General features: G+C 41.4%; 1 protein-coding gene across 1 annotated transcript in view; it reads right to left on the minus strand.

Annotated features, from left to right (window-relative positions):
• The window catches only part of SPIC (Spi-C transcription factor), a 52,206-nt gene extending 28,694 nt beyond the window's left edge, over nt 1–23,512 (minus strand). The window contains exons 1-3 of the mRNA XM_077468663.1: nt 23,413–23,512; nt 4,284–4,356; nt 1,117–1,220 (exon numbers count right to left, since the gene is read on the minus strand). Of these exons, the coding sequence (XP_077324789.1) occupies nt 1,117–1,220; nt 4,284–4,356; nt 23,413–23,445 (210 nt within the window). The 5' untranslated portion in view covers nt 23,446–23,512. The remainder of the gene's footprint in view (nt 1–1,116; nt 1,221–4,283; nt 4,357–23,412) is intronic.
• Between the last annotated feature and the right edge of the window lie 1,327 nt (nt 23,513–24,839).

The raw sequence follows: 24,839 nt of genomic DNA on the forward strand, positions 1-24,839 counted from the left end.
TGTCATTTCACATATGACCATAGCATGTGTGAGCAATATATGATTTAGTGACAACTTTGTGTAAAAAAAAAAATAATAATTTTTTTTTGTCATTATTCAATCGCTTGAGGCAAAAAAATAAAATATTCAATGGGCTCAACATGCCACTTATCAATTTCCTTAGGGGGTCTACTTTCCAAAATGGGGTCATTTGGGGGGGTTTTGTACTGCCCTGCCATTTTAGCACCTCAAGAAATGAGATAGGCAGTCGTAAACTAAAAGCTGCGTAAATTCCAGAAAACGTACCTTAGTTTGTAGATGTGACAACTTTTGCGCAAACCAATAAATATACAGTTATTGACTTTTTTTTTAGCAAAGACATGTGGCTGAATACATTATGGCCTAAATGTATGACTAAAATTGAGTTTATTGGATTTTTCTAATAACAAAAAGTAGAAAATATCATTTTTTTTCAAAATTTGTGGTCTTTTTCCATTTATATCGCAAAAAAAAAAAATCGCAGAGGCAATCAAATACCATCAAAAGAAAGCTCTATTTGTGGGAAGAAAAGGACGCAAATTTTGTTTGGGTACAACATTGCATGACCGCGCAATTACCAGTTAAAGCAGCGCAGTGCCAAAGTGTAAAAAGACCTCTGGTCATTTACCAGCAAAATGGTCCGGTCTGAAAGTGGTTAAAATGGCCACGACAAGAGAGCTAGGATTTTTTTTTAAAGCAATTTCTCAATTAAATAAAACATAGAGATATGGATGGATGGATGAGTTTGCTTTGAATATTCAAGATTAGTTAAATAGTTTTTTCCCTGTTTGCTCTGTATCCTGCCTCTTCCTGCCCCACTTGACCCCTGATTGGTCCTATTACACTCTACAGTCAAAAGACAGAGAATGCAGAAGAGAGAATCCTACATAGAGAAAGGCAAAGGCCCTAGTCTAATTTTTCTCTATCACAATACCCTTTTTTTATTTTTATTTAATCCAGCCATGTTACAAAAGTTAATATGACCTTACAACAGTTATTTGTACCTGGAGCAACCACAGGTTTTCTTTAAATCAGATGTTTTGAATCAATTTTTTTTTATATAAAAACCTGTCTTCAAATTATGGAATGTTTACTTACTTCAGAATTCCTCCAGCTGTGTGCTTCTGTCTCTAAAGCCGGAGTCATGAAGCATTGGTCTCCTTTTTGATGGTTTTCAAGGAGGGCTGTATAACATTCATATTCTGTAATTTAGTAAAGAAAGGTCATTAAACAGGACATATTATTCTGAAAAATTCAGCTTTTTTTAATGTACAAAGGTGACTTTATATACAGGCATTTATTTTGTTCATATCATGCAATTTAATCATTGTTTACAGGAACAAGAATTGTTGTGTGGATAACTGTGCATTTAATCATCGAGAAGCTTTTCATATATTTTAGGGATTCGAGAGGCTGGATATCTACTCCTACTGCCTAGGTCCCCTTACCAATCATTCTATGAAGAGAGCTCACTGTGATTAGCGATTCTGTACAAAGCTACAATAACTGAGATTCATACTAGATGATGTAATCCTTGTAGTGATGCAGTCCAGACATTAACCATTCAACTCTGGAAGGTTTTACCCCCTAGCTTATCAGGCCATTTTTTGTGATACAGCACTAAGTTGCTTTAACTGACAATTGCGTGGTCGTGCAACATTGTACCCAAATATATTTTTTTCCCACAAATAGAGCTTTCTTTTGGTGGTGTTTGATAACCTCTGCGGTTTTTATTTTTTGCGCTATAAAAAAAAACAATATTCTTTACTTTCTGCTATAAAACATACCAAATGAAAAAAATGTAAAATCCAATTTCTTCATCAGTTTAGGCCAATATGTATTCTGTTACATATTTTTGTTAAAAAAAATCCCAATAGGCATTTATTGATTGGTTTGTGCAAAAGTTATAGCGTCTATAAACTATGAGATATTTTTATGGAATTTTTAAATTTATTTTTTACTAGTAATGGCAGCGATCATCAATTTTTGAACGGTACTGCGACATTGTGGCAGACAAATTGGACACCTAACTGACACTTCTGACATTTTTTGGGGGATCAGTGACATTATTACAGTGATCAGGGCTAAAAAAAATGCACTGTTACTGTACTAATGACATTGGTAGGGAAGGAGTTAACATCAGGGGTGATCAAAGGGTTGAGTGTGTCCCTAGGGGGTGCTTTCTAATGGTAGGAGATTTGACTGGGGAAAAACAGAGACCCGTGTTTCTGTTCAGAAACATGTCAGAAACCATGAAATCAGACCGAGACAGAAGTACAGTTAAATCACCCTTGTTTAATAATAAAAAAAGTAACTGGAATGGATAGTCAGCCAAGCAGAAGTCAAGGATCAAAGTAGTGGAACAGCAAGCAGGGTCTGGAGCCAGAAGGGTGTCAACAAAACCAGTCTTTAAAAAGGAACGCAGGAGATAGTTTCTTGTGATGTGACCAAGGCGAAGGCAGAGCTCCTCTGGACTGGATGACTTAAGTAGGCAGGACTGACGAGCAAGATCATCAACAGCTGAGTAACTGTGGAGAGATAGGAACTGGCAATTAGCCGACAGCTGAGCGGCCAGCTCAGAGAAGGAAGGACTGAGCCCAGCCCTAACAAAACACAAGATCTCCATTTTCCCCTCTGGCAGAATGGCAACCTACCTTGTTTACGCAAACCACCATTCTGCCTCTCCTCAGAACGACTGGTGGGACCTGCTGATTGGCTCCCATTGTGTCCAATCATAGTTCCAATCACAGTTCTGACTTAAATCGTGCTGTCCTAGGTGGATGCAGCATTGATGGGATGCTGCAGCTTTTCCCCCATCTCTAAGGCTAAGAACTAACACAGCTGATCACTCAGTTCTCCCCATCACTCTGAGCAGAGAGTCAGGACTGCCCCCCCCCCCCCAACACACACACTTTATCCTGCTGTTGGCTGAAAACAGGTCACGGGAATGCAAAATGATCTGCTCTCCTGTGAACCACAGGAGAAGTACAAGCCAAACAAACTTTGCTTGTACTTCTCCTTTAACCACTAGAGATCCGCGCTATAGCCAAATGACGGCTACAGCGTGGACCTCCTTTGCCAGGACTACGTCTATTGAGGGGCGCGCGTGGCGTGCTCTGTGATCGGCGAGTCTATGAGACTCGCCTGATCACGGATCCAAGCAAGGGGTCGATCCCGACCCCTTACCACGTGATCAGCTGTCAGCCAATGACAGCTGATCATGTGATACAACGGAGCCAGTAATCGGCTATTATTCCTCCTCGCGCTGACAGCCGATCACCGGCGGCCGTGATCGGGACATCAGTCCCGATCATGGCCAGCTTACCAGTGCCCACCTGCCCCCCTCAGGAATAAATAAGTGCCCCCGTAAGTGCCACCCAGCAGTGCCCACAGTGCCACCCATCAGTGCCCACAGTGCCACCCATCAGTGCCCACAGTGCCATGCACAATCTGCTTCAACAACGGTGCTGCACCCCAGTGCCACATATCCGTGCCCATCAGTGTCATCTACCAGTGCCCATCAGTGCCCAGCAGTGCCACCTATCAGAGCCACCTATCAGTGCCCATCAGTCCCATCTATCAGTGGTACCTATCAGTGTCCCTTAGTGCCACCCATCCGTGCCACCCATCCCTGCCATCTTATCTGTGCCCATCAGTGCCGCCTTATCTGTGCCCATCAGTACTGCCTTATCTGTGCCTATCGATGCCACCTTATCTGTGCCTATTAGTGCCGCCTTAACTATGCCTATCAGTGCCCACCAGTGCAGCCTATCAGTGCCCACCAGTGCAGCCTATCAGTGCCCACCAGTGCAGCCTATCAGTGCCACCTCATCAGCGCACTTCAATTAAGGAGAAAAATGACCTGTTTGCAAAATTTGATAACAAACTATTAAACATGATTTTTTTTTTTTTTTTTATTTTGCATCATTTTTTGTTTGTTTAGCAAAAAATAAAACTCCCAGCTGTAATTAAATACCACCAAAAGAAAGCTCTATTTGTGGGAAAAAAATGATAAAAATTTCATTTGGGTACAGTGTTGTATGACCGCGCAATTGTCATTCAAATTGCATCAGTGCTGAAAGCTGAAAATTAGTCTGGGCAGAAGGGGGGTTTAAGTGCCCAGTAAGCAAGTGGTTAAGAACTGCAACTGGAAAAACAAACTCCATATACTGAGCCATATACAGACTAAGTGAAGAGTTGCATTGCAACAAAGTTGGCTGGTTAGACAAACCTAGTCTAAATGACAGAAAAGGGTTTCTTTATACCTGATGAATGTTCAGTGGCAGAGTTTTCCTGTAGCACCTCCAGAGCATCTTCAAATGCTTCCTCTAGAAAATTCTGAAACACACCAATAAGCACTGTGAGATCTAATTTTAAGTTTGTTACATGACTTAGATTTCCCTTGCTACAAGACGACACAATCACAAAACAGACCTCCCTAATTATTTTCACAAAAATAAATTACAGACATATCTTACATAACTATATAAATTACATGAGTTTAGTTTTTTTAAAATTTTCATGATCAGAAGCCTAGCTGGCAGTTTCAGTATGCATCAGCTAATTTGCCTAAATATATCGAAATAATATTTTTTAACAGTGTAATACTTTGTAACACTGTATCTCTTTCTCTCTGCTCAGTTAAATCTGTTGTGCAGAGAGAAAGGAGTACAGTGATATCTTCAGACAAGAGAGGTTTGTTTACAAACTTGCAAAAAAATGTTCAGATATTATCATTGTTGCAGTCACATTATCGCCTAATATTCACAAAACATGGGGAAGGGTGTCTGAGATGTTTTCATATATAGAGGACATAGTCATCTATGGAGTGTAAGAGGTTCACTCCAAGTGTATAATTTTAAGGACACGGCTACATGCTGTTTCTTCTCTTTAAGGGCTTTGTTTGCCCATTTTTATTAAAAGAAATTTCAGCAAACAAAGGGTTCCCTCGAAGGGTTTTTCAGCATTTCTTCTCCTTTAGCATAAACAACATTCAGCCCTTTTCTGGCTTGTACTTGCAGTACCACTGCTCTGGCTTTACACTCCACGGCCTTGTCTGTGTCCTACAGACTGTTCACCGACCAACTTGGTGCACTTAGCTAGAAGTCTCTTGCTGCAATGGCTTCTACGTGGAGCCCTCCTGACCCCTTGGCCAAACTTCCTGTCTGCTGGGGTGAAGCTCAGAACCATGGTCAGGTTGTTACTAAAAGCCCAGCATACACCTGACCAATTAGTGTGCTGGTGATTCTCAGGACCCAGGACTGGGGATATCATCCCACCTGGATCTCTAAGAAATCCCTGTGCTCCAGGTCCCAAAGTGAACTTTTCTAAGACATGAGGAAACTGAAAAGCCAGTTTCCTCCCAAATACGCAAATCCCCTGGAGCCCCTCAACCTGCTGGGTTGATAATCCTGCGTCATTACCCTGGTTGGGTACCACACTGCCACAGGGGTTAAAAAGCAATTCCAACAAAAAGTGAAACCAGTCAGTTACAAGATAGACAAGAATTATTCTTAGGTCAGAAAATCAAATCAATTCACCTTTATCTGACATCTGTGTGTGATCCCCTGCATCCAGAACTGAGACAGCTGTTCAAATTTTCAGTAAAAATTTACTTCCTGAAATCTGTTTTGTGTATCAGCAATCAAGTTTACACTTCATAGCATGTTTGATTTTGATTAGAAACTTCCTAGCACTGACAATGTGTTTGGTCAATCTACTTCTGCAGGAAAAGAAGTAAGGAGCCTGCTGTGAGTGTGTTTAGGATAGTAAAAGAAAAAGACCAACAAGAATGTACTTTGTAGGCACCAATTATATATATATATATATATATATATATATATATATATATATATATATATATATTGTAAGCTCTAACGAGCAGGGCCCTCTTATTCCTCTTGTGCTAAATTGTAATGTAAATGTAATATCTGCCCTCATGTTGTAAAGCGCTGAGCAAACTGTTGGCGCTATATAAAACCTGTATAATAATAATAATAATAATATATATATATATATATATATACATTTATTTATTATACACATAATACAACAATACATGTTAAAAACATTATGCAAATAAAGCGCAAAGAATTATTAGCTAAAACTCTATTTAATGAGTACAATGCAGGGACAGAATCCTGTACTCATAGTAGTTAATACACGAAAAGCTCTACATGTTTCACAGTCTGAGTGCTTCTTCAGGAGCTTATTAAATATTCAACAGGAGAGAGACACAAAATATATAATAATCAATAATAATAAACAATACAAAAATTGGTAAGAAGTCTCTGATTTTTTGCGGGCAGTACCAAAAAGCAATCACAATGGGGGGCTTCCAGTGAAGGCATGCATAGGGTGACATGAGATAGGCGTGGGGATGTGTCTGATAGAAAAGCATCTTAGAATATATAGAGGACAGAGTAGTAATAGTAATAAGGTATGTAACCATTAACAGATATACAGTAAACAGTGAACCCAAAGGGCATTAAGAAAAAGGAAAATAAAAAGCGACAACCTTACTCATGCAGAGAGAAAGAGAAGAGGGAAGGTATTCAGACAAAATCAATTCAACTCCAATCAGCCTACTGTAATTATAACAAGGATAGAAAAACTCTAGGTAGATGATGGATGCTCATAAGATAGGGAAAGCTGAATAATGCTATATTTAGCAAGCAGCGACGTCACCTATAATATAGATATATCATAGCAATCAGAGTATAACTAATATAAATCAATAAACAACGATTTTTTAGAAACAGAGAAAAAATGAAAACAGAGAAAAAATGGGGAGATAAATTCTGTGGTCTCACCGTATAATCTTGGTAGTTACCACAGAACAATATCTAAATTAGAATCAAAGCGCATAGTGTTGACTCAGCAGAGCTCATAACCAGAGCAAAACTTAACAAGGGTTTACTAATCTGGTAGCAAAAACAGCTAGCAGAGCCAGGCCATCTAAGAAACAAAAAGATATAACTGAAATCAGTAAGATAGGATAGGAATTATCCCCTATAAACGTTAGATTAGTATCATCTGATCGTGACATTAGCATCATCCAGTCGTGACCCATGACTCTGCGGACTGATTATTCTCGTTGTGCCTTGCCTACTCTGATCTGTGACACTGGAAGCCACCAGCAGCGATAGACAAGAACATACAGCCTGAGAGGATCATCTCCTGTGAAGCCCCGCTGTCCATCCTGCTGTCCATTTGGAGTTCTTTTATGATATGCCTGCTTACATCTTACACAGAGTGTGTGCATTTTAAACTATAATTAAAAGCATGTTTTAAACTACTACACTCAGGCTGGCGCTGCTTGTTCTCTGTTTTTATATTTCTTCTAAAGGTTTTTCTACCCTTCAGGGTGCTGCCTCCTGCGCGTGTCAGTTACTTCCCTCTGCGGTTATTCACCCAGGTTACAGACTTTCATTTTCCCAATACTTGAACTCACATCAGGAACCAGTCCTTTTTGAATGACCTTTCATTGACTTTTTATATTGTTTTATTTGTGCCCCACTCCCGGACAATTTTTAACCCCTTTCCCCCTTATCCCACATACAATACAGCCTTGTTTATGTTTGATATCTAGCACAACAAAAAAAAACTTTTTTTACTGTCAAAAACTGCTGACCTACTGGAATTTTTAAGCACAACCATCTCTAGGGTTTACAGAGTATGGTCCGAAAAAGAGAAAATATCCAGTGGGGGCAGTTGTGTGGAGGAAAATGCCTTGTTGATGTCAGAGTTCAGAGGAGAATGGGCAGACTGGTTTGAGATGATAGAAAGGCAACAGTAAGTCAAAGAACCACGAGTTACAACCAAGGTATACATAATACTATCTCTGAATGCACAACGCATCGAACCTTGAGATGGGCTACAGTAGCACATCTGGTGCCATGCCTGTCAGCTAAGAACAGGAAACTGAGACTACAATTCACACAGGCTCACCAAAATTGGACAATAGAAGATTGGAAAAACATGACCTGGTCTGATGAGTCTCAATTTTAGCTGAAACATTCAGATGGTAGGGTCAGAATTTGGTGTAAACAACATGAAAGCATTGATCCATCCTGCCTTGTATCAATGGCTCAGGCTGGTGGTGTAATGATGTGGGGGATATGTTCTTGGGACACTTAGTACCAATTGAGCATCATTTAAAGTGGTTGTAAACCCTCCCCCACAACTTTGTCCCATGTAAATCAGCATAAAAAACCCTAATGAACACTGCTTGTAGATATCTCCTTACTTGTTTAGTATTGTTGTAATCCTTGTTGTTCTGTAGAATGAAGTCACTGAGCATGCCCAGATCTCTCCTGATTTAAGGAACACTCTCTATGTGTTATCTATCTGTTATCAGGACTTCCTACAGCACAGCACTGAACTCTGCTAATCACTCAGAGCTTCCTCCTACACACCATGTGACCTCACATACAGTCTAAATTTGTTTCCCTTTGTCAGACTTATCAGCTTCAGCTGATAAGACTGCAGTAATGGCCGTTAGACATCGGCACAAGTAAATACTATGAAATAAACAAGTAAGCTATGAACAGGGAAGCAGGGTTGCCATAGAAACGTTGGATTGAGAAGGAGGCTTGGTTAACAGTACAGGAAGTGCTCAATGTAAGGGCGGAAATACTCCACTGTGGACTCAGCAAACAATACTTAAGACAGCGGTGCCTAATCCCTGGAAACAAGTTTTTTAAAGTTTCTTTAAACAGTAAGTAATATGCAATTTGGGCTGGATTACAGTGGCTATAGTCTGATAATGACTTATTATAATGGACTAAATGAAAAGAGCATCAGAGTGGGAGAGTTTACTTCCTCTTTAAACGCCACGGCCTACCTGAATATTGTTGCTAACCATGTCCATCCCTTTATGACTATAGTGTACCCATCTTCTGATGGCTACTTCCAGCAGAATAATTCAACATGTGACGAAGCTCAAATCATCTCAAACTGGTTTCCTGAACATGACAATGAGGTCACTGTACTCAGGGGAGGGCTGGGCTGGGGGGCAGGGATGCAATTGCCCCCTGGGCTGCTCTGATATGCTGTGGCAAAGGCTGCTGTGCCATCAGCTCAAGAGCACACATGCGCAGATCTTGAGCTGGCCGAGTCCAGTACTGTGATCCAGCGATGTCTTCATTTCAGGGCTGACAGTCTGTGTTACACAGCAGAGCCCCGCCCAGCCCCTCCCTCCTCCACACCATTGGCTGGCAGAGGCAGGACCTGCTTCTTTCCCCGCCCACACTCCGGGGCAGCCCGTGTGTTGTCTGTGAGGAGGATGTGTGGGCGGGAAAGTTCAATCTGAGCAGTCGGCTGGAATCCAGTGAGGCTCCTGGGAGGCTGAGACCATCCTAGTAAGTGAACTCCTCCTCCCTCCCCCACTTTGCAGCCAACGAGTTTTTTTTTCTTTCTAGCAGCCTGAGCAGTACCTTCTAGATGGTATGATGTGGGCTCACACTGGAATGCTGCGGTTTGGCTGTAGTCTTCCTGCATGTTGTCCCTGGTCCCATAGAGGTTGCACATTTTTACTGCATGTTCTGAAAACGTCCTGCATGCTGCATCTTTGTTGCAATTCCAGAAAATGCAGCAAAAATGTGCAACCTAAAAGAAGTCTGGGGGACTGTGAAAGCCGCCAGTACACTCGCACTGCAGCACACTAAAGGCTTGTATTCACTTGCAGCAGCCACTCCTCTAAAAAGTGATCCATGCTCAGGTCACTTTTCAGAGGCATTTGACAGGCAGTGAGGAGTTGATATTACATTTCATCCCTGCCTGTTTTAACCCTCTAAATGCCAATCCCTGCAGGTAATTATACGGTTCACTTTGAATTCCACCTCATTTCCATTACTCTCTGTAGGTATTAGATGTGCTCTCACCTTATTGTTTGCACATCTAATATCCAAGGGTACTTTCACACTGGGGCAGTGTGGGCAGTAGTGGTAAAGTATTGCTCATTTTTGCAGCGCTAGCGGGGCACTTTTAAGACCCACTAGCAGCTCAAGAAAGAGTTAAAACCGCCTGTGTTGCTCATTTCAGTGGGCAGGGCACCTCTCCCAAACCGCCCCAATAATGCTGCTTGCAGGACTTTTCAGAATGTCCTACAAGCGCACCGCCCCATTGTGAGGGCACTCGGGGCTTTCACACTGGGGTAGCATGAGAGGCAGTTTACAGGCGCTATTTTTAGCACTAAAACGCCTGTAAAGCGCCTTCAGTGTGAAAGGGCCCTAAAAAGAGTTCTGGAAATAAGGTGGAGTTCAAAGTGAATTTCTACACCTAAGTGGAGCGCTCCTTTCAGAAGATTTGAGGATATTATTAAACAGAGACTGGTGGACTTAGGCCACCATAGACAGATTGAAATTCTGCCTGTTCAGCAGAAATTTCAATCAATCTATGTGCAGACTGGCTGCACAGAATTCGATCTATCAACTGATATAATACAACCAGCTTGTCTTTATTTCTTTTTTTTTTTGATCACTGCTGGCTGCTAAGCTGCCGGCAGCGATCACTGTATTCTGATGGCTTGAAAACTTTCACCTCAGAGTACACACCCACACACGGCTCTTATGGATGCTTAGTAAATCATGTGCCAGGCTTCACTAGCATTACACCTGTCTGGGCACAAGCTAGCACAGGCTTCTGGAAACATGGGAAGGGTGGCCAGTAAGAGGAGAGCTGGGAAATTACATTACTTGCCTCATATTCCTGCCACTCCTAAACCTGCTCCACTGCAGCACCAGGCCCACAATGCCCTTAATCTGGCTGGTGCCCCAGGGTGTGCACCTGCATGTGCTTTTCTCACTACCCGCAATTGACACAGGTGGAGCCTGCACCCTGTCTTCACCTTCCTGCAGTCTTATTGGTCTTTGTACTGGGTGTGGGGAAGGGGCAAGCTCTTTTTCTCAGTCTCTCTGGGGCAATCATGCAGTCTCTCTCTGGGAGACTGCTCCAAAATGATTGCCCCCACAGGGAGTGACTGCTCCACACTGCCTGCACAGAGAGTGACCGCTTCACACTGCCTGCACAGAGAGTGACCGCTTCACACTGCCTGCACAGAGAGTGTGACCGTTTTACACTGCCTGCACAGAGAGAGTGACCGTTTCACACTGCCTGCACAGAGAGAGTGACCGTTTCACACTGCCTGCACAGAGAGAGTGACCGTTTCACACTGCCTGCACAGAGAGAGTGACCGTTTCACACTGCCTGCACAGAGAGCGTGACCGTTTCACACTGCCTGCACAGAGAGAGTGACAGTTTCACACTGCCTGCACAGAGAGAGTGACCGTTTCACACTGCCTGCACAGAGAGAGTAACCGCTTCACACTGCCTGCACAGAGAGAGTAACCGCTTTACATTGCCTGCACAGAGAGAGTAACCGCTTTACACTGCCTGCACAGAGAGAGTAACTGCTTTACACTGCCTGCACAGAGAGAGTAACTGCTTTACACTGCCTGCACAGAGAGAGTAACTGCTTTACACTGCCTGCATAGAGAGAGTAACTGCTTTACACTGCCTGCAAAGAGAGAGTAACTGCTTTACACTGCCTGCACAGAGAGAGTAACTGCTTTACACTGCCTGAACAGAGAGAGTAACTGCTTCACACTGCCCCCACAGGGAGTGACCGCTTCACACTGCCCCCACAGGGAGTGACCGCTTCACACTGCCCCCAAAGGGAGTGACCGCTTCACACTGCCCCCACAAGGGAGTGACCGCTTCACACTGCCCCCACAGGGAGTGACCGCTTCACACTGCCCCCACAGGGAGTGACCGCTTCACACTGCCCCCACAGGGAGTGACCGCTTCACACTGCCCGCACAGGGAGTGACCGCTTCACACTGCCTGCACAGGGAGTGACCGCTTCACACTGCCCGCACAGAGAGTGACCGCTTCACACTGCCCGCACAGAGAGTGACCGCTTCACACTGCCCGCACAGAGAGTGACCGCTTCACACTGCCTGCACAGAGAGTGTGACCGGCAGTGTCAAATAGTCTCTCTCTCTCTCTGTATGGGAAATGTGGTGTAATGGATGGTCAGCTGATTCTGGGGTTTAATGGGCCACTTGACTGGACTTGCCCCCCAGGCCTAAGGCTGCCAGCCCTCCCCTGACTGTACTCCAATGGCTTTCACAGTTACCAGATCTCAATCCAATAGAGCACCTTTGGGATGTAGTAGAACGGGTGATTTATATCATGGATGTAAAATAATGCATTAGGGTGGCAAAAATATGAATGCAATCTATACACTGGGGGAGAACCTCTAGGGGAATCTAGGATGAAAAAGGACCTGGGGGTCCTAGTAGATGTTAGGCTGAGCAATGGCATGCAATGCCAAGCTGGTGCTAACAAAGCAAACAGAATATCAACTCCAGAGATAAAACGATAATTCTCCCACTCTACAAGACTCTGGTCCGGCCGCTCCTAGAGTATGCTGTCCAGTTCTGGGCACCAGTCCTCAGGAAGGATGTACTGGGAATGGAGTACAAAGAAGGGCAACTAAGCTAGTAAAGGGTCTGGAGGATATTAGTTATGAGGAAAGGTTGCAAGCATTGAACTTGTTCTCTCTGGAGAAGAGACGCTTGAGAGGGGATATGATTTTGATATACAAATACCATACTGGTGACCCCACTATAGGGATAAAACTATTTTGCAGAAGGGAGTTTAACAAGACTCGTGGCCACTTATTAAAATTAGAAGAAAAGACGTTTAACCTTAAAATATGTAGAGGGTTCTTTACTGTAAGAGCAGCAAGGATGTGGAATTCCCTTCCTCAGGCGGTGGTCTCATTGGGGGGCATTGATAGTTTCAAGAAACTATTAGATAAGCACCTGAACGACCGCAACATACAGGGATATACAATGTAATACTGACAAATAATCACACACATAGGTTGGACTTGATGGACTTGTGTCTTTTTTCAACCTCACCTACTATGTAACTATATGTAACTATGTTACTATGTTACATAGAGCCCTGATGAAGTCACGTGACTAGTGACAATACACGTAGAAATACATAGGAGGACTATGAAACTGGAAGTGATGTCCAGAGTACGAGTGTGGCGCTCGTTTTGTTTTGTATGTGTCATTTAACTAAATGTGAGTACCCTGATGTGGTTTTAACCTAATAAATTCAAAGACATTTTTACATACTTCACTATTGGGGCTCCTCCTTTCCTTCCCTATATGCTAACTGTGACACTTTGCCTGAGTGCCTAGCGGAATCCATACCTGCAGTCCTGTCCTAGACCTAGCCATACCCTCCACAGAGTAAAGCATTTTGGACACAGTTATTGCTGTTTACCTTACAGCAGTAAGGTAAGGAGCCATTGCACCTGATGTTTGCGGGCACTTTGGAATTCCAAGATCACTCAGTCACCACTTGAGTTATTCAGCCTACACCATTCACTGACTTTTTATATCAGCACTGTGTGCATTTACGGATTGGATACTGAATTCCTAATTTTTCTCACTGTGGTTACTTATGCATTAGTCAGCAGGATACTAGCATCTATTCACATATATCAACTGTTAATATCAGCGAGTGATTTATGGCACGGATGCACTTTATTTATTTGTGTCAGCACGTTGCACGTATGCACTTTATATATTGATGTAATTACTGTATTATTATATGATCTGACCGTTTATTTAGCAATTATCATTTTGGACATATATTTATTGCTAGTGTGCACAGACATTTTATATTGGTTTTCAGCACATTGCACTTTGACATAGTTTTGGTGCGCAACACCATTATGTAAATACTGTGTTATTATTTGATCTGACCGTTTATTTAGCAATTATCATTTTGGACATATATTCATTACTACTGTGCACAGACATTTTAAATTGGTTCTTAGCCCATTGCACTTTGACATGATTTTGGAGTGCAACATCATACATTGATTTTTTTTCCATATGTAACTATGGATGTGCAGCCGACAAATCTGCAGAAACTGCATGATGCTATAATGTCAATATGGACCAAAATATCGGAGGAATGTTTCCAACACCTTGTTGAATCTATGCCACAAAGTATTAAAGCAGTTCTGAAGGCAAAAGGGGGTCCAACCCTGTACTAGCAAGTTGTACCTAATAAAATGGCAAGTGAGTGTATATAACAGTTTATTGTTGCTTTAACTGTGAAACCTGTTGAAAATGTTGCCAAGAACAACAAGCCTTTGAAAGCTTCAGTGATTCCTTGAATTGTATTGATTTGGCTGACAATGGATATGTATTTCTAATAAATGAGCAGAACTATTCAAGACCTGCTAGCTACATAATAGCAGACATTTTCAAGGATGCTCAATGTATTTTCAGTTTTATTTAATTTGGTTTTGCACAAATACACACAAATCACAAAACTACAGCTAAGTTGTATTAACACTAACAAAGACACCGGTGCAAATAGAATGTTACCTTAAATTAGCAGTGTAGCTAATACACTTTGTGGTAACTAGAGAAGAACACAGCGTTCAAGATGACACACCAAACGTTATGTGAGATGGGACCAGAACACATTTCTATGTGTTTGAATGCTGGATAAACACAACAGAACACTTTGAAGTAAAGCCAGTGCACCAGACTGAATGTGTTTACATCACATCACAAATATAGAGGACACAAGACACTCAGGGCCTAATATGTACCTATTGATGTTTCAAAATTAAAAAGGCTAAGAGAATTCCGGGCAATACCCATTTCACATGCTCTCTATGTGCTTTTTCAAGGCATTTTCATTTTTAGCATTGTACTTTTAGGCCAGTAATAAAGATGGATATTAGGCCAGACTTCAATGTAAGTATGTTAATATTGAAGACCTCTTTAGTCTTTAAAAAAATGTTGTCCCTGAAGATGTGTTGAAAGTAGAAAAAATGGGCATTGAAATTTGTTGTGTATGGGGCTGGGTAGCAGACCTGTCAGGGTGGCTATGCTGACTTGTGACATCAGCCAAGCACACCTACAATGAGCACATGAGTATCAGAGATGGACCACAGAGAAATGAAAGAAGGTGGCCTGTCCTAATTAATCACATTTTCTTTTACATCATGTGAATAGCTGGGTGCGTGTCGTTGCTTACCTGGAAAAGAGATGGCACCAGGATACAGTATGGGAAGAAGGCAAGCAGGGGGAGGCAGTGTGATGCTTTGGCCAATGTTCTGGTAAGAAAACTTGGGTCCTGCCATTCATGTGGATGTTACTTTGACACATACCACCTACCTAAAGATACACCCATTCATGGAAACAGTATTCCCCCATAGCAGTAGCCTCTTTCAGCAGGATAATGTGCCCTGCCACACTGCAAAAATGATTCAAGAATGGTTTGAGGAATGCAACAATGAGTTTGAAGTGTTGATTTTACTTCCATATTCTCCAGATCTCAATGCAATCGAGCATCTGTGAAATTTCCTGGAAAAACAAGTCAGACCCATGGAGGCCTCACCTCACAACTTACAGGATCTGCTACTGATGGTTTGTGTTAGAAAACACAACATGCCTTTAAACTTCTAGTGGACGCCATGCCTTAATGGGTCAAGGCCAGGGCTGGACTGGGACAAAAATTTGGCCCTGGACTTCATCCAGGTCAGCCCACTTTAATTTTGAGTGTCCCCATCAGCACCCCCTTAAACCAGAGTGTCCCCAACAGCGTCCCCCTTACATCAGAGTGTCCCCAACAGTGTCCCCCTTACATCAGAGTGTCCCCCTTACATCAGAGTGTCCCCAACAGCGTCCCGATTACATCAGAGTGTCCCCAACAGCATTCTCCTTATATTAGAGTGTCCCCAACAACGTCCCCCTTACCTCAGCGTGTCTCCAACAATGTCCCCCTTACATCAGATTGTCCCCATCAGCAGTCCCCTTACATCAGAGTGTCCCCATCAGCAGTTCCCTTACATCAGAGTGTCCCCATCAGCAGCCCCCTTACATCAGAGTGTCCCCATCAGCAGCCCCTTACATCAGTGTCCCCATCAGCACCCCCTTACATCAGAGTGTCCCCATCAGCACCCCCTTACATCACAGTGTCTCCATCAGCACCCCCTTACATCAGAGTGTCCCCATCAGCACCCTCTTACATCACAGTGGTCCCATCAGCAGCCTCCTTACATCAGAGTGATCCTATAAGCAGCCCCTTCACATCAGAGTGTCCCCATCAGCACCCCCTTACAGCAGAGTGTCCCCACCAGCACCCCTTACATCACAGTGATCCTATAAGCAGCCCCTTCACATCAGAGTGTCCCCATCAGCAGTTCCCTTACATCAGAGTGTCCCCATCAGCAGCCCCCTTACATCAGAGTGTCTCCATTAGCAGCCCCTTACATCAGTGTCCCCATCAGCACCCCCTTACATCAGAGTGTCCCCATCAGCACCCCCTTACATCAGAGTGTCTCCATCAGCACCCCCTTACAACAGAGTGTCCCACTTAGCACCCTCTTACATCAGAGTAGTCCCATCAGCACCCCTTACATCACAGTGATCCTATAAGCAGCCCCTTCACATCAGAATGTCCCCATCAGCAGCCCCTTAGATCAGTGTGTCTCCATCAGCACCCCCTTACATCAGAGTATCCCCATCAGCAACCCTCACATCAGAGTCCTCTTCAGCAGCCCCCTTCACATCAGAGTGTCCCCATCAGCAGCTCCTTACATCAGAGTATCCCCATCAGCACCCCCTTACATCAGAGTGCCCCCATCAGCATCCCCTTACATCAGAGTGGTCCCATCAGCACTCCCTTACATCAAAGTGGTCCCATCAGCAACCCCTTACATCAGAGTGTCCCCATTAGCAGCCCTCTTCACATCAGAGTGTCCCCATCAGCAGCTCTCTTCACATCAGAGTGTCCCCATCAGCAGCCCCTTAGATCAGAGTGTCCCCATCAGCACCCCTTTACATCAGTGTCCCCATCAGCAGCCCCTTCACATCAGTGTCCCCATCAGCAGCCCCTTCACATCAGAGTGTCCCCATCAGCAGCCCCTTACATCAGAGTGTCCCCATCAGCACCCTCTTACATCAGAGTGGTCCCCATCAGCATCCCCTTACATCAGAGTGGTCCCATCAGCACCCCCTTACATCAGAGTGGTCCCATCAGCAACCCCTTACATCAGAGTGTCCCCATCAGCAGCCCCCTTCACATCAGAGTACCCATCAGCCGTCCCTTACATCAGAGTGTCCCCATCAGCACCCCCTTATATCAGTGTGTCCACATCAGCACTCCCCTTACATCAGAATGCCCCATCAGGAGCCTCCTTCACATGAGAGTGTCCCCCCTCTCCTTCCCCTCCCACATGTACTTACAGTTTTGAAGGCAGCTTCTCGTTCCTCTCTCCAGTCATGTGATAAGTGACAAGTGATAAGGGGAGACAGGAAGGAAAGTCTGCTGGCTGTCTATCCCCCCTGCAGGCTGGAGGGAGCAGAAAGCCTAATCCTCTCTCCAGCAAGTGTCTGCAGCTGCTCCTTGGTGAGAGGAGTGAAATCGCGATCACCCACTGAGCCATCGGCCCACCGGGAAACTCCTGGTAGTTCCGATGGCGAGTACATGCCTGGTCAAGGCTGTTTTGAAGGCAAAAGGGGGAACCTACTCAGTATTAGGTGGGAGTTCAGAAACTTATGGCAGATTGGTATAGTTTGCTTACCAACTTCTACAAAATTATTTTTAGTGTTATTTTGGAAATTAAAAACAACTTCAGACAAGACCAGTAAAGAGTAAAATTGTGGTGTTATCTAACAATAATGGCCAGTGTAAAAGTGCCCCTTAGATTGGTGGCTAATGTAGCTGGGAGAGCAAGTCACCATTGCTCATTGAGAGTGGCTTTCCTGAGGGCAGATCATGTCAGACTAATCTTATTGAATATTTTTTTGATATATCACTAATGTTTTGGACCAGAGTGGTGCTGTGGGCATAGCAAGGCATTTTATGCAGTTTCACATAATAACATAATAATCTAATACAAAAGTTGTACAAGGTAGGGCTTAACCCTTTGGTGGTTCAGTGGATATGCATTAGGGTAAAGGATAGATAACAGAGTGTGGTTGTAAATTGGACTAATTCTGAACAGAGACTAGTCACTAGTGTTCTACAAGAAGGCTCTGTACTAGGTCTTGTTCTATTTTATCTACAGTACTGTGCAAAACGTTTAGGCAGGTGTGAAAAAATGCTGTAAATCAAGAAAGTTTCCAGAAATAGAAGTGTTTATAGTTTATTTTTATCAATTACCAAAAATAAAAGAAAATGAACAGAGTTTTTAAAGGAACTAGGCAGGTAGGTTGTTTCAAACATCTTAGAAGAACTAACCACAGATCCTCTGTGGATGTAGGCTGCCTTAAATCCTCCTGTTTCTTCATGTAATCCAAGACAGACTCATTGAAATCAGGGCTCTCTGGGAGCCAAACCATCAATTCTTTACACTGAAAATATTTCCTAATGCCATTGGCTGTATGTTTGGGGATTTTATTCTACTGCAGAACAAATTTGGGGCCAATCACATGGCTGGCATGATGGATAAGTATCTGCCTGTATTTCTCAGCGTTGAGGACACCATTGATCCTGACCGGATCTGCAACTGAACTGCCGCCTGCTACAGCCAAATATTTGAGGTTTGTCTGGAATTGCATGACGAGACAGAGGGATTTGAGGCAGCCTACATGCACAGAAGATCTGTAGTTAGTTCTCTAAGATATTTGAAATAACCTACCTGTTGAGTTCTTTCCAAATTTGTGTGCAAGTGTACTCAGACGAATAGAAGAATTGATGTTGCTTTGAAGGCATATGGTGGTCACACCAAATATTGATTTGATTAAGACTTTTGCACAGTACTGTATATATACCTCCCCCCCCCCCCCTGCATCAGGGAAGGTGGTTGTGAGAACAAGTATGAATGTAAAAATGAACCTTTTTCACTCTGGGTGTTACATGTCTGATGGAGGCCAAGTTGACAAAAGGACTTCACTTACACACCTGCCCCAAGAGTTGAAGACAGGGTCTAGCAGGCTAAGAAGTTGAAGATCAGCTGCTGTGTTTTTGAAGATGTTCAGACCGGGTCTGCACAGGAAGCTGCATGCAGGGCGGGCAGAGAAACTTACAAGTATAGAGAGAAGATCCATAGTCAGGAAAAGCTGAGTCAACAGAAGCTGGGCAGCAGAGGTACCAGGCCAGAAACAAAAACAACGTTAAAGCCCAGGCCAATAAGAGACAGACATCAGAGATAAAAAGATGGCAAGCAGAAGGCAAAGTCAGGATATGAGCCAGTGTCAGCAACAGGAGATCAGGATACAGTAGAGTCAGGAGGCCATCTGGGTCAAACACTGGATAGCAGAATGCAGGTTGTGACCCTATGCCGTGGGCCACAAGCTGTATGATGCACACGTGCCATTATCTAGGCATTGACGTGCACTTGACCTTACTGACACTGGGAGGTAATAAGCTAGTAACCATGTGATTTCTTTTTATACCTGTGCCCCTTTAGAGGGAGAAGTGCTGCCCTGATCTGGGGCAGGCCCCTTCAAGTTAGAGGCCTACATATATATCTAATTTCCAGTTGGGACATTCGTTATCAGGAACAGGGATTTTCCTTGAAAGATCTGGTGTAAGGAGCAGTAGTAATGGCATCTTTATTATAGAGAAATTTGTACAGGCATACCCCATACTCTTAAGTACACAATGGGGTTTATTTACTAAAGCTGGACAGTGCAAAATCAGGCTCACTTCTGCACAGAAACCAATGAGCTTCCAGGTTTTATTACCAAAGCTTAATTGAACAATCTGAGGTTAGAAGCTCATTGGTTTCTATGCAGAAGGGAGCCTGGATTTGCTCTTTCCAGCTTTAGTAAATAAACCCCATTGTGTACTTAAAAGTGGGCTATGCCTGTAGTGGTGTAGACAAGTATGGCTCTGTCATACTGAAAGTCCGTCAAGTCCCTGTTGGCCAAGGAAGGAGATCACCTTATTAGTGTCCACTGTGGAAGTCCTGAATGTTTGGGATATTTTTTCCTTGGTATAGGATTAAGGAAATGTCCAGCCACACTGGTCAAAAGGTTACAGTTTAGTCTGAGAATCTGAGTTCCCCCAAAAATCTGAAGTAAGAAAAGAGAGTGCTGAATTTAGAGAAACAATCTCAGGTAGCCCTGAACTGAAGTATATAGGTGCACCAAGTAATACCTATTCTGCAGTCATTGGATCATGGCAGGTGAATAGGCTCTGTTTGGGAAAGGGATAAATGATCTGCTGGGTGTTGTGCACTGCTACGGTATGACGTATTTGAGTTTCCCTGATCCTGAAGTGCAACACCAACCTTGGGCTCTGTCATCTCAATGGCCCTGGGGTTGCATAGGTATCCCTAGGTGTTTGCTTGAAGCTACTGTGAGAAGGAGAGGCCTCACGAAAGTAAACTTTTTCAAAACCTGTGAAGAGCCCAGAGTTAAGACATTGGGTTTTTGACCTCCCTTATCTGCCTGATAAGGAAGATAGCTCTGAACCAGCATCTGGCTTAACAATCTGCTAGAAAGGGCAGTCACATTGTCATCATTGCAGTGGCCAGTGCAGTGCAAAGATTCTCACAGGAATCTGGCTCTGTGGTCATCATAGAAGATAGGACTGATGTAATGGACTTTATTGGTACCAGTGAAGGACAATGAAAACAAAATAAAACTAAATATCTCTATTACAAAATTGTTAAAACATGTTTACAGGTTCTAAATAAAATCAATTCAAAATTGTATAGCTCTAATCAATTTAATCGATCAAACAATTATTATGTAATAGATCTCTGTTAGTAAAGTGTCAAGAGGTTGACGCGTTTCACTTCTGTGCTTCGTCAGGACCTTACATTCTTGACTTGTTCAAGAAAAGAAAAGAACACGAATATTATTTGCATTTTGATTAGGTGGGAGTGCAACACATTTATTTTAACATACCATCCAATTGTGGAAAAAAAATGTGCATTATAACCATGCCAGGGGTATCATTTATGTCACAAGGGAATCATTACAGATCGCATATGCAGACATTATAGCATGTCATTAAAGCACGCATCTCCCAAAATTCCACAAAAGACGGGGAGTTTGTTATTCCCTCATATGCTTAGTATAAAACATATAATATGCTGCATCCACATCCATCTGTATCCAATTTGTACATTGTGGCTGTACAATTTGTACATTGTAGCCGCAATGTACAAATTAATGTATTTTGGATGTGGGTGCAGCATATAATATGTTTTATACTAAGAATATGAGGGAATAACAAACTCCCTGTCTTTTGTGGAATTTTGGGAGATGCGTGCTTAAATTACGTGCTATAGTGTCTGTATATGCGATCTGTACTGATGCCCTTGTGGCATAAACGGACCCCTGGCATGGTTATAATGTATGTCTTTTTTTATCCAGTTGGATGGTATGTTAAAATTAATGTGTTGCACCCCCACCTAATCAAAATGCAAATAATGTTCGTGTTCTTTTCTTTTCTTGAACAGGATCTCGGTTTTTAGTCAAGAATGTAAGGTCCTGAAGAAGCACAGATGTGAAATGCATCAACCTCTTGACACTATACTAACAGAGATCTATTACATAATTGTTTAATAGATTAAATTGATTAGAGCTATACAATTTTGAGTTGATTTTATTTAGAACCTGTAAACATTTTTTAACAATTTTGTAATAAATATATTTAGTATTATTTGGTTTTGATTGTCCTTCACTGGTACCGATAAAGTCTGTTACATCAGTCCTATCTTCTAAAATATTATAAAGGACGAGGTACCCCCATAACTCATACAATTTCATATATAATCATGTGATTATGATGTAACTAACAGGTTTGTGTGTGACTGTGAGAGTGCCACTTTTGGCTCTGTAATTAAATTAATATATATTATTCATGGCAAAAGGATTGCTGCAAATGTGTTCAGTATATGCAGCAAATATGCTTATGTTCTATTTAACCACATTTTAAAGCCACTCCCATTGTTTGGCACAATCTGGCCACACACACTGCCAAGGTTCAGTTACTTATATTAACTTATCTGTAAATTTACGTGCATTTAGAAATACATTTACAGTTTTCCTAACACATAACTGCATTCATTGTTTAAGTGTACATGAATGTAATTTAAAACAGTATAGTAGCACCATCATAGCACTACTAAGCATTCATTAAATAAGGTTTATAAAAAGGTTATTTTAAATAAAAATAATAAGAAGCAATTTTTCATTGATTAATTGGATTAAGAAAGCCCAAATCCAATTTAAAATAAAAAACAAAAATCACTTGGTCAGCAGATTTTAAAACAGAAAGACAGGTCTGTGCCCCACCAACATATTTGATACTATTTTGTTGAATAGATATAAAAATAATTTATATATTTTCCAATTTTTTGTTTATGAAGCTTATTCAATTTATCTTAACCAACAAAATGTTGATTTTTATCATGCTATGTTTAACACTCATTTGGAATTTCTTTGTGGTGTATCATGATGTGAAAATTTGAAGGTACCACACAAACTTGAGAAATTGCTCATAAAATTAAGCTCTTTTTGACAAAAGATTTAACTACTATGTTAATTATAAGCAAAAATATATTAGGTGTTGTTAGCAGTGTAAAAGTAAAAAATGTGGACTATATCTTAAAATAAATAGAGATCTTGTGATTATGCAGCCAATAATCTTTCTTTTTTTTTCTCCAGAGTAAAATAAAGTGAAGTCTCATTGAATGCTATGGGTCACATCAGTATACACATCCATTGTACATCACAGACATCAATTAAAAAGCCATAAAATTCACATGATGTAATGACTTGTATAAAGTCCTTATAGACAAGTAAACTTTATTACTGTACTTCACTGAATTAGTCATAGATTATACTAACATAATTTAGAAAATAAAATAATATTCCCATTAAACGTGCCGTACACATTATTGGTACAATAATGAACCTAATCAATAATGTACTTTATCATGGAATAATGTGCTGTATAACCTAATAATTTTATCGGAATAAGAAGTGGCAGCAGAGATCAAGAGCTTAATACAATGACAGCCAGTAGAGTTTAAGGTGAGTTGCAGTGTACTGCAACAGGTCACCATTGTCAAATATTAAAAAAGACTCACAATCTGAGAATGTCAATAACATTCCTAAAACTTCTTTTTAAAATGTAGCTACCCACTAAAATCTTTTTTCTATAAATCTTTTTTCTTCTTTGCCACAAGTACCAAAGATGAATTTTAGTAAGAAAAAGTATAACTTGCTATAGGTAAAGGACATATTTACAGATCATATACCTTTCTGAATTTCATAATTTGTTTAGTCCTCAAATAATGAAATTCAGAATATACCTATAGTTTTTACAATACATTTTAAAACATCTATATATAATTTACCAAAAGAACCTAAAACTTACCATAACTATTTGTTTCTTCGGTATCTCTAACATACAATAACATCAAAATGACTTGTCAAGAAAACCAGTTCAAAGATACACAACACCTGCAAAGTAAAGTACATTTTTCACTGTATTAGCTTTACAAGCAATATATGAATCCACATACAGGCATATCAAATATGTTTTGTAATACCATGGTATAGGACAACTGGTTTACCTTTGTTGGATGGTTCCATAAATTAGCACAATGTGGTAGCAGATATTTAAGTCCTTCTCTTTTTGTACGTCACTAAAACATGCTACTATTTAAATTGCAGCACAGAGAACTTAACCCTTGAAGTTTCTGTGCATGTTGTAGATAATGGCTTAAAGCAAAAGTAGAATCATAGTATACCAGCATACAATGTAGAAATGTTTACATATTTTTTGAGAGTATCAAAAAAAAAGCTTTTGATGAGTTGCAGGTTGGTTGAAAGATTATTATAGTTTATTACACTTTATTGTTGTGATGGTAGTAATTAGTAACTGCTTTCAATTATTTAGCGAGCTTACATTTTATAGTGAAACGGCACTCATTTTAATTGAAGATCGATTTATTGTTATTTCTTTGTAGACAATATAAATTATAATACCATTTTACACAGTGCCATAATGTACTATTGCATACAGTAGGCGATTCAATGTTCTTTGAAGCTTTTAAGAGCTCCATTTTGCAATAACCTACAGTTTATTTGCAAGAGAAATTTCCCTTAACATTGTGACAGAGAAAATTGAGTACTGTCCGTGATACTTTTTTTATTTGCACTAACATACAATTTTTCAGGACAAGCTTTCGGGTATGTCCCCTTCTTCAAGGTCCAAGCAGTACTGATTTACAAATTTTAACATTGTGAATGCTCTGATGACTTCCATCATTCAATCATGTGCAAGCAAAAATAATATTTTTTATTTTTTGCTTGTGATTGAGTATCCTTTGCAAAGTGAATTGTTACCACATTCACTGACAGAAAATTCCCTTTTAAAGTGAAATTTCTCTTTCAAAGTTGCATAGTAGGTGAGGTTGAAAAAAGACCATCAAGTCCAACCTATGTAAGCGAACAGTCTATTCATCTCTAGTAAATCAACCCCAGTAAAACTGATGTTTTTTGAGTGTCCCTTACAAACAGGCAGTGACTCAAGGCTGTGTAGTACTTTCTTGGTGCCTGCAAGAGCCAAATTGCCCTGGATGTTGAGAACTCACTGACTTTTATTCTTCTACTTGGCAATTTTTTAGATGTTGGGTTGTATTCCTGCATCCATTCCCGCCATGAAAAAAGACTAATGCAGTAACTCTGAACCGCCCACTATGGGGATACGTACCACCGCAACAGCCTTATTCTGTAAGCCAGTGCAATTAACAATAATGGTATACAAAGTGGAGTAGCTCACAGTAATTAATCCATCAA

This window comes from Lithobates pipiens, unplaced genomic scaffold (assembly GCF_037356315.1).
Source record: "Lithobates pipiens isolate NorthernLeopardFrog02 unplaced genomic scaffold, aLitPip1_a1.2 Scaffold_8, whole genome shotgun sequence".
NCBI classification, from domain to species: domain Eukaryota; kingdom Metazoa; phylum Chordata; class Amphibia; order Anura; family Ranidae; genus Lithobates; species Lithobates pipiens.